General features: G+C 38.8%; 1 protein-coding gene across 2 annotated transcripts in view; it reads left to right on the forward strand.

The window, feature by feature from the left end:
* The window catches only part of LOC107389080 (uncharacterized), a 40,839-nt gene extending 39,598 nt beyond the window's left edge, over positions 1 to 1,241 (forward strand). For both annotated transcript variants that reach the window (XM_015964972.2, XM_015964982.2), the window contains exon 65: positions 143 to 1,241. In XM_015964972.2, the coding sequence (XP_015820458.1) occupies positions 143 to 228 (86 nt within the window). In that variant the 3' untranslated portion in view covers positions 229 to 1,241. The remainder of the gene's footprint in view (positions 1 to 142) is intronic.
* The last annotated feature ends 10,472 nt before the right edge of the window (positions 1,242 to 11,713 follow it).

The following is an 11,713-nucleotide window of genomic DNA, read 5'->3' on the forward strand; positions in this document are numbered from 1 at the left end:
GATGAAGGTTAAAATCCAGAAACATTCACTGGTTGGAACCAAATTTAACTAAACCACCTGAAGATTTAGTTTTAACTCAAGGCTTAAAATGTGTTGGTGTCTTTTATCAGACTCCAAAGTGAACTTATGAATCTTTTTTTAGGTGCTGGTTCTCACATCCAAGCAGACATTTTTTCCTTCCTGGTTCTCCTCACACTCCTCATCTCTTCTCAGCAGCTTCTAATGTGAAGAATCAAGTGGATCACTGTTATTCTTTGTTAAGTAAAATCACTCATTAGAAAATGATTTATTTTTATTTGACTTATTGGAAGAATTAATGTTAAAGTTACATTAATATGAAAAAAGTGTTTTCTGTGCAATAATAACACAACAGATGTTATGTTCTTGATTGATCAAAAGTGTGTTTTATAATTTGCTTTATATTTTTTGTGAAAGGGGGCAAATTATACTATTTTGAAGTCTGATGACATATTTGGAGAAAGTACTGGAATAGGGAGTTGATCATTTTTACTTTAATGCCCTCAGCTGATCTCCTTTTCTCCTTTTCTTTTGATGCATTTTTTTCTCATGCATACAAACTGGTCATTTCATAGAAACCAGTTAAAACGTAAACCTATTTTCAGCTGAACTGCATGTTGGTTGTGTTTATAAAACAGCATCACATTCAAAAAAAGTGGGGAAAGATACTTTAAGTGCCCTTAAACATTATTTGTACAAGTTAAATAAAAACTTGTGAGGCTTTGAAAAAGAAAATGTTGTTATTATGACTGCATATGTTTTGTGATCAATCATAAATGAACTTTACAAAGAACATATTTTAAAACCCAGATTAGTTTTACTGAAAGGTGAAAAGAGTTTGATTGTCCGATCTTTCATCTGTGTGGTAACATGAATAAAATAAAATATTACAGTTTAATTGCATAGCTGATGACGATGCAGATTCATTTCATCAATTGTTGCAGCTGTAGCACGGGTTATAAGCATTTATCAACTCCCAGAATGCTCTTGCCGGTGGGACAGACGCGTTTGGTGTCTTTCAGACGGTTCACACAGAACGGGATGAGGCAGCAACCAAGAACAAACCTGAAGAAGAAAGCTGACTCTGTTATCATCATCCACTTATAATGTAACATAAGAATAAGCAGACGATGCTGTGAAATTCCAATGCATCCTTAGCTCCAACACTGGCACAGAGAACTTAAAACAAACATGAACATATTCAATAAATTGCTGTCAAAGTGCCTTGGATCACTATTTTTTCTTCTTCACCTACACTCGATTAACGCACTATTGTTGTTTTTAAAGGTTTATAGAAGTGTATTAAATATTTTTGAGCTGTGCTTTCATAAACTGAAAACATATTCCTAGAATTAGTGCTAATGAACCGTTTCAGGCTTCTTTGCTTTTAAAGTAAATCATGTTAACCTAAAAATAATGACACTGAGTAAAATCTGAAGGGAAAACCAGCAAACTGGATTCACCTTTTCCTGTTGTTGTTTGACTAACCAGGCTTGTTGTGGTTTCTAAATTACCCAGATTTCTGAGAGTCTGACGATGGTCTCCAGGAAATTAGATAATTTTTGATCTGACAGATTTATACCATTCCTGTTATAGGAGGATTCAAATCGCACTTTTGAATAGATAACAATAATAAAATAGTGTGTTTTTCCTTCAAACTGCCCTTCTTTTATTGACATATCAGTAATATTTGTTCATTTCTGTCACTTTTATTCAGGCTCACAATTTAAAAACGTTTTTTCCTATTTTGTAAAAGTTCATCCAACTTGCACATTATCAAACTTCTCTCGCCCACAAAGGAAGAGTCCTGCACAGAAGAGGTAGGTGAGCAAACCAGAGGAATATTCCACCTTAGAGAGGACTGTCTGGTGGCATTTAGGGCAGGAAATGGGAACGGGATCATCAGCTAATGGGCCAACCGTCACTGTGTGAAAATAATAATGAGGAAAAAAAGATTTGTTGCAGGAAAAAGCAAAGTTTTGCAACAAATGAAGAAAAAACATTAAAGCCATGACCATAAATCATCACATCGATGGTTATTTCTGTAAACCTTCCCACGGGTGCTTGAATGGTTGATATTTTTTCCTGTAAATAATTTTGAACAAATTTGTAAAAAATGCTGACAGAAATAATGAGATTAGAGAAAAGGTCAGTGAAGGAGTTTGTCTCTCATTTTCAAACATATGAAACAACAGTTGTTTATGTAAAAGATTCAGTACAGCTAAATGTTAGGTTCACTTTATAGTTCCCAGTCTCCAGCTAAACAGTCACATAAAACCCAGCAGCTTTTTCTGAGGTAGTAAAATATCGTACTTACAGCTTGAGAATTTGCTGCTTCAACTTGGAAAGTTTCTCCTCATTGCAGTTTTATGTTGGACCACGCCTTCTCTCATTCCATCCCAATTACTCCAACTGGAGTCATGATATCTCCATCAGGAGCCTGGACTCAAACCAGACCAGGGGAGTGTTTTGTTTTTCCAGCTTCATGCCTTTTGATAAGATTGACAGATTTAAAGCCATACTATGCAACATTTTCCTATAGTTTCCTTGAGCCAGTATGTGCTAAAATGAGCCTTTACAGAGGTAATAAAACATCACTCAGACCCCCACCGCCCTCCGTGGCCAGAATACAGCATTTGTAACTTCCGAGTACCGGTCCATACTGTTGCTTTTTCAAAACTTTGAGATCAAAGTTTGTAGGAAGTCCCATGAAGGAGAACACTGCTTGGGGTAATTGATTTCAAAGGTATAAAATGTCTTAAGGCAGACATCAACTGCTCCAAGCAGAGTCTCTTCAGGGAACGCCTGAACATTGTAGACAACAAATGCTTGAGAATAACATTGAGTTCTTTATCCAAGGGAAATTGCTCAATGGCCTGATTTAAAGGGGAATTGTTGTACAAAACCACCCTTTGCATCCTTTGGTGCCAATGTGTAAATCTCTACTTCCTCTATAAAAAATTCCAATTGTGACAAAAATGCATCAATGCATTTTTTGTCAGGGTTTGGCTTTAGGAATTATGTGCCTAAAACAAGCTGTTTCAAACAGTCCTCGTTTGTGATGTCACAAACTGGGAAATTTGAAAAGAACTACCTTTTGTGTGCAATAGATAGCTGCTGCTGGAGGAGCAGTGGCTCCAAGTCCCTCCCAGATATCAGAGCTTCTCAGCTTATAGGGAGCCTAATGGGCTCGAAGCACTGGAGGCAACAAACGACCGCATTCAGCGAAAATCATCGCTGTCGTTTTGACAACCTGACACATGGGAGGTGACATGGGGAAGTGGCAAAAGCCAGCAACGCACTCTGTTCCTGGGTAAATAGCAAGTTGTTCCATTGTTTTGTTTGGCCATCAGATTGGAGGGAATGTTGGGTTATTGAAGCAGCTCAGAGTTGAAAAAATGGTAGATATGAAGTCTCACAATGTTTTGCTATTTAAGTGAAGTCTTACTTATGACTTTACTAAATAAAAAAAGAAAACACATGAATCTGTTCATCCCGAACAGAGAAAGAAATGGCAAAAAAGAAACCAATAACCAACTCACCAACAATTTTCTCAAGCTTTTTCTGAAAATCAGACACGAGGTATGGCTTAATTTAAATATAAATATAATTAAACAAAATAAATTTAAATATAATATTATATCAGGTAGGCTAGAAAAGTGACTAGTATTCTCACATTATCTGTTTTCGATAGTACTCCGCTTGTTGCAACAGTAGGCTACACAAAAACGAGCATGGTTGATCACCCTGCGTTGACTTCAGAGTGAGGAGACCCATCCAATATGGTGGTGAAGCTGTTACGCTCTGCAGTGCAGGGGCATCTACGTATTTATGTCTAGCCTATTTATTTATTTATTTTGAAGTTATTCACAAATGAACATATCATATTTGGGAAGTATTCATGTCTAGCCTTGGACATCCTACGATTCCAAATGATGCTTCCGGCGACCAATGGGCCAGAAGTAGATGGGTGTGGCTCTCTATGGATCTTCCCACCCTCCGTCTTCACACGTGAAATGTTGCAGGAACAACCTTTCTTCATCTTTTCATACTTTGTTTATGTTTATTTATTTGGCAGAAGCTTTTATCCAATGCAACGTACAAATGTTAACCCATAGAGCTCCAGGAGTTGACGTCACATCTCCCGGCATGCAACAGTTCAAATCGAAATGGCGCCATATTGGCAGGCAGAAGCCCGCAGCTGGACTATTTGTTATTGTCAGAAAACTCAATCAAACGGGAAATATGGTAGATTCCTGTTGTGCCCCAGGGTGCAGAACAGACGCGGACGACATAAGAAATGAGCCATCTACAGGATTCCCCAAGATCCGGAGCGTCGCAAATGTTGGATCATTGTAATCAAACGCGCTAGTGACCGGGCTGAAATGAAGCTGTGGGATCCCGAGAGTAAAGGTTTTCGCTTATGCAGCGACCACTTCATATCAGGTACTTAAACCAACGTTTCCTCAACTGTGTATTTATTTTAAATGCTTTTATTACGATTCTTAGTGGGCTTCCTAAACTTATTTTGGCGTGGCTTTTTCTGTCTTATTACTCATAGCAGCAAGTAAACATCACGTAAAACGGTGCCTCATGAGTTCTGCGTGCTGCCGTTTACGTGTTTTATGATCACAGCAATTAACCGGCTAAGCTGTATTTAATTTTTAAGCAATGGTTGATCAATTGTCAGATCACACATAAAAAGCACTTTGGATTGCTATTATCTGTCTCACCGAGACAGATCTCAGACAGATCCTGAGACACTCCTGCCTGACATGTTTATTTTATTCACGGAAAAAATATCAAACTAGTGATTTCTCTTGGCGTTCAGTTTATACATTCAAACAGCACAGCACTCTTTTTAAACTACTTACATGTAAATCTGTTATTTGTCCATCCATCCATTTTCATCCGCTTATCCGGAGTCGGGTTGCGGGGGCAGTAGCGTCGAGAGGCCCAGACTTCCCTCTCCCCAGCCACTTGGGCCAGCTCCTCCGGGGGAATCCCAAGGGGTTCCCCGGCCAGGTCCGGTAAGAAGTCCGCTCCGACAGCTTCTGGCGTTTTTAAAAATATCCCAGGGGCACGGTAAGTGTCGGAGATGTTTAGTCCATTTAATTTCTGACTATATAAAATGATTTCTTCGGTTTTAAAGTGTGAAGTAAACTAAGACGAAGTAAAATCCAAGCCGATCCCGTTCATTTTGTTTACATTTGTTGCCTGCCAACATGGCGTCTACTCTCTGAGAGTCACGTGACGTCCGGAGCTCTATAGGGCAGCAGCACTCAATAGGCGGCCCCCCTATTAGTTGTTTTTAATCTGCTTTGCCTTACGCCCTAAATAACACATTTAAGGCTTCAATTGAAATAAAATGTAATGTGTGTTTCGGCTATGTCTGTCACGTAATTTGAGATTTGTTAGCTTGTAAAAAATTGTTAACAAAATGACTACATATCTAACCTTGCTTCTACTAACCACTTGATTTATATTTGTTTTTTCCACGTTTAATGCTCATTCTTTCATCCTGGAAGAAGGATTCAAATCTAGCTAAACTAAGCATCAATGATTGTGAAATAATTAATGTGTAGTGTTAGGGTTGGCATTTAGCAACTTGCATACACACTGCTTAAATCTTTATTTGAATAGTTAGCTTTACACCTCACATTATAAGGTTCCCATTTTGGATGGGAAACTCCTGTATTTTAACCCCCCTAGATTAGAAAGTCACAGGCTGTACTTTAAAGAACTGATAATTTCTCTGAATGAGGTGGTGAAAACTTCCAAGGCCACTTACTTTGCTCAGCTGATTGCTGTAAACAAAAATAACTCTAATGTCCTGTTTTACACCATAAACCAGATTGTTTCTCCTCACACCCCTCTTATGTCAGTTTACTCAAGGTCTGACTGTAACAACTTTCTAGCATTCTTTGAGAATAAAATCAGAAATATCAGGGCAAGTTTTTCACCCCCATCTACTTCCTACCCCCCCCCCCCCCCCTACACACACACACACACACACACACACACCACCCCCTCCCTGTCAATCATGGTCTGTCTTTACTCCTGTAGATTTCCAGGACATTTGCCTCATTCAGAAACACATGAAACCAACCTCGTGTCCTGCTGATTTCATTCTTACTACCTTGTTAATCAGGATGTTTGATCAAATTGGCCCATGCATTGTAGATTTTATTAATTTATCCCTACAATCTGGCTCTGTACCATCTGTTTTCAAACATGCAGTTATTGAACCTATCCTTAAAAACCCAAGTTTAGACTCATCTCAGCCTAAAAATTACAGATCCATTTCTAGATTACCCTTTATCTCTAAAATATTGGAAAAGGTTATGGCAGATCAACTGATCACTTTTCTGGAACTACACAACAGTTTTGATAAATTCCAGTCCGGTTTTCGTAAAAAGCATTCAACAGAAACGGCTTTGCTTAAAGTTTCCAGTGACATCATGATGGTGTAGAGTTAATTCTGCGCACTGGAATCACCTCAGTGCTATTCAGTGGAGATTCCGAAAATGACCAATCAAATTAATCTATGAAGCTTATATCATATATAAATATCCCGGATACTTATATATCGATCTAAGTGCATACATCAACCTGTTTGATCTAATTTTAATCCGAAGATTAATGTTTAATTTAGATAATTAAATTTAATAGCAAAAGTTATTTTAAATCAGAAGCTAGGATCTTTGCTTTCAGATAACCAGAAATATCAACCTTTCATTTCAATAATGAGGCAAGTTTAAAAATGAAGAAATTTTATTACTAACAATTTTAAACTGAAGATTTGAAACGACAATTATAAAATGACAATTCATAAAATGACAATTCATGGATGGCAATTTTAATGACAATCTTTAACAGTTTTGATATTAAACATGTTTAAAAGCAAACCTGTGACTGAATGGAGCTAAAAATGAGAATGATGAGTTTTGGATGCGTAAATGAAGTTCTCAGAAGGTTTCTTTCAGAGAGAATGAAAGCATTCTGGGTGGAAATGATGTTTTGCGGATAACTGAGTTATTTTGAGAGAAACAGCATCAAACACATTCTGTCGAGGTCTACCTCACCCAATCAGAAGACCCCTGTTTGGATCCGAAGTGTCCAGGTGGAGATGGGTTTCCTCCAGGCACGAGGTTGGTAGATAAACCTCTAGCACAACCAGATCGGTCTTGAGATGTCTTCTTGGGTCACTTGGTGTATGAAGCGTTTGGCAGATGAACGTTCTCGTCTTTAACTTAACTTCAGAAATCAATTACTCTGGTAGAGTCTTTCGTTAGCTGGTGACAGTTTTGTTTATTCTTTGGCTATTCTTGTCGGCGTGACAGAACAGCTTGGCAGAGGGTCAGGGCGGCCGTCCCGTCTCCTCAGGACGATGCTTGATTACAGAACTGACGTGAATCTGTGATGGTTACAGTTTTACCAAAAGCTCTCAGAACCACTCCCACTCTCTCTGGAAGAAAGCTTGCTCATGCGTCAAAAACATGTGATGCAGTTATTGTTTATCTGAACTCTGTGTTAGCTGGATAGGGTGACTTGACCGTGTTGCTAAACACATCTTTAATCATTATAATAATTATTATTATTATCATACCCAAAGCATAATAATCCCTTTCATGTAATTAAAATACCTTTATAATGAGCCAAGTGATCATGTTATGAGGATTATATTAAACAGTAATAAAATCAATGCGTTTATTAATTATTATCTAATTACTATCATCGTGGCTTGAAGTGTCCTTCTAGGGATGGAACAGCAGATATGACGTTATGATCTTGAGCAGACATTGTGGCTCCTTGGGTTAATCTGTGGATTCAAAAAGTACTGTTTGATCCAGCTGGGCAAATGTGACCTTTGCCACATTTCAGAGAGCCTTCATCACGCTACAATGGCTGCAGACGACGGGGAGTTCACAGTGCTAATATTGTTAGATCTTTCTGCAGCTTTTGACACTGTTGATCACAGCACCTTAATTACCAGACTTGGCGACTCGGTGGGGATCTCTGGAACTGTTTTAGACTGGTTTAAATCGTACCTTTCTAAAAGAAGTTACAGTGTCTTTATAAACCAAATCATGTCAGATTCTACTGATCTGTTCTGTGGGGTACCCCAAGGCTCTGTTTTGGGTCCACTGTTGTTTCTGCTGTACGTGCACCCTCTTGGACAGATACTTGATTCTTTTCATAATGTCTCTTATCACCTATACGCAGATGATATTCAGCTGTACTGCTCCTTTAAGGATTCTGAGTTCTATAAACTGTCTGAATTACTAGAGTGTCTATCAGCTATCACCAGCTGGCTAGAAGAAAACTTCCTTCAGTTAAACTCTGAAAAGACTGAATGTCTGATCATTGCCCCTGAGAGCATGGTTCCCCTGATTAGTCTAAAACTTGGTCATTTATCCTCTGCCGTCAAGACAAACTTATTTTTGACCAATCAATGTGTCTTGAAGGTCACTCAGAAACGGTCACTTAAGAACGTTGGTCCGAAACTGATTTTATCATTTGAGAAATATCTCCAAACTGCGAAGATTGGTATCAAAATATGAATTTGAAATAGTTATCCATGCCTTTATCTCCTCCCGTCTAGATTACTGTAACACACTCTTCACATGTTTTAACAAAAAGCCCTTGGCCGCCTTCAGTTGGTCCAGAACTCTGCAGCGAGGCTCCTAACTGGAGCAAACAGAAGAGTACACATCACTCCTATTCTAATGTCTCTCCACTGGTTACCCGTTAACTTTAGAGTTTATTTTAGAATCCTGATTATAACTTTCAATGCTCTACATGGTAAAGCTCCTCCCTATATTACTGAACTGTTAAAGCCTTATGCTCCAACCCGAGCCCTCAGGTCCACACATCAGAACCTTCTAGAAGTTCCAGAGACCAGATACAAAAGTCGAGGTGATCGCTCCTTCCACACTGTTGCACCCCGACTCTGGAATGATCTTCCTTTATCCTTGACAGTCTGGACACTTTTAAAAACATCTAAAGACCCTTTTATTTAAAGCTGCTTTTACCAAAATCTTTTATTTTCTTATTTTTAACTCAAAGTTTTAATCTTTCATCTGTTTATGAAAATTTATAATTTTATTACTTTATTTTTTCTCAATCTGTTAATCTGTTTCTGTTTTGAAATCATTATGATTTTATGATGTTAATCTATTCATGATTTTATGACTTTATTTTGATCTAGGTGAAGCACTTTGTGATTCTATGTCTGTGATAAGTGCTATATAAATAAAATTTACTTACTTTTCAGCCATCCTCCCAGATTCGTATTTTACTAGAAGACACACACACACACACACACACACACACACACACGCACACACACACACACACACACACACGCACACAGACCTGGGAGAGTTCCCCCACCCGTATTTTTAAACTATAAACTTGACAGGAATGCTCCAAATCAACAGGCTGTAGCTCAGCAGTTCTGTTGTTATAACACAAAAACACAAACCGGTACATCTGCACACATTCATCATACACTAGACTAGAGCGATAAGCGTCAGAATTGGGCTTTGCTTTGAAGTTCATCCATTGGCTCCCAGAAAAAGGCCCACTCTTTACCACTGAGGATAGAAAAGAGGACAGAATAGAAGTTCATTAGTTGAAGCTCAACTCATCTCAACTCAACTTTATTTATAAATCACGCCTTACAGGCAAAAAGATGCCACCAAGGCACTACACTGAACAAATAAAAACATAAAACAGTAAGTCCAGAAAATTAAACATTGTATCACACGATACAGATAAAAATACAATGAGTAAAATCGCTATAAGTAAAACAATAAAACTAGTTAGAAAGGTTAAAAGACAGGTCATAAAAATATGTTTTTAGCCTTGCCTTAAAAACCGCAACAGAGGTGGAGGCCCTTATGCTGAGAGGAATCTTATTCCAAAGCTTAGGACCTGCCACAGCAAAAGCCCTATCACCACGCGTCTTTAGACGTGTTCTTGGGACCGAGAGGAGCGTGAGGTTCTCCGAGCGGATTGACCGTGAAGGGGTGTGTGGTTGAAGTAGTGACACCAAGTAAGGAGGGGCCAAACCATTTAACGTTTTAAAAACTAGTAAAAGTATTTTAAAATGAATCCTAACATCAACGGGCAGCCAGTGAAGCGCAGCCAGGACAGGAGTAATGTGGTCAAACTTACGCCTGCCCTCTAAAAATCTGGCAGCAGCATTCTGGACCATTTGCAACCTGGCTATTGAGCCCTTGCTCACACCAAATAGAACAGAGTTGCAGTAGTCCAATCGCACCGTAATAAAAGCATGGACTACCGTCTCAAGATCATGGCGTGACAAAAACGGTTTGATCTTTGCCAGCCGACGAAGGTGGAAAAAGGAGTTGAAGGTACAAAGATAAAGTATGTCGAATGATAATTAAACATATTGCTTCATTTCTCCCTGTAGGAGACATATAAATCACTTTTTTTGTTGTCATAAGTGTATTGATACTATTTGGAGGTAGATTTGGTCTAGGTTTGAACAAAGGCAAGAAAAGAGGGAGTCTGTCCAAAGTTGCAACAGAGATTCAACAGCCCAAACAGGATTAGGGAACCAATTTCAGATGACCAGTATAGAGTAGTGCTTCTGGAGGGAGGAAATGGCAGGGTTGTACACTTCAAAAGACTTGAGCCTTTTCTTTGGCCTGTGTCAGAGTCCAATCACCATGAAGAACCACAAAGACGACAGTCAGGACCAGCAGACTGGCCAAGAGTGGTGGCAGGACACGATGGAGAACACCAGAAACCAGAGGGCAGCCAGAGGACAACAAGCTGATCGAGGATCCCTGAGTGACCGGTCGGACTGGTCCACTTTGGGTAAACGGCCCACTGGGCAATGCCAGATGGCCAGTCCACCCCTAGTCTGGTCCCTGGAATGGACGTGTGACCCTGTACTGCTCTGCATGCTGCCTTAAATCTGTGTACTTAATAAAGATGGTTATTTTTGTTACCGTTGGGAATCTTCCACATATAGTGAGGTTTTCCCTTAGCTGCAAATGCCACTGGCTCACTTTTATAAGTGTTTATTACATAACGACACCTGTCCGTATAAACCTGTTCCAAAATGTAAAATATTGCAATCAAATTCGGTTCTGCAACCTGTTTTTGATCCTAGTATAAACAAGAAAATACCAAAAATACGTTTTTTGTTTGTGTATCTGTTTAAAACAATGACTTTGACTTTTTGTTTTCAATCAAAAAAAATAAAATAAAAAGAACAAATGATACAGATTCATCTTCTCTGCCCTGTTTTAAAGCTCTTTCTAAAACCCATTTGTGGGCTTGCTTTGAGTTTTAACCATCGACATAATATACGTTTTAACGTGGCATGAGTCATTTAGTTTTTATGCTGTTTTTTATTCCGTTTTAATTCTGTGGAGCCCTTTGGTCAGTTTGATGCTGTTGAAAGGTGTTACAAATAAATTTGACTTGTCTAAACGAAGATGGATAACGATCTGTTCAGTTTGCAGCAGTACACGACCCTGCTGCTTTAGATTAGGGATGTTACATTTATTATTTTCTACACGGGAAAACAGAATTCAGGAATGTGGTCTTCCCTGCATCTTGCAAATCCTCCAAACTTCTCATCGATGCATTACTCATGTGATGAAGCTCAATTTTGTGTTTAAGAACCACAACAAAGCACACAAAAAAAGACTGA

The sequence above is a fragment of the Nothobranchius furzeri genome, chromosome 4 (genome assembly GCF_043380555.1).
Source record: "Nothobranchius furzeri strain GRZ-AD chromosome 4, NfurGRZ-RIMD1, whole genome shotgun sequence".
Taxonomy (NCBI): Eukaryota; Metazoa; Chordata; class Actinopteri; order Cyprinodontiformes; family Nothobranchiidae; genus Nothobranchius; species Nothobranchius furzeri.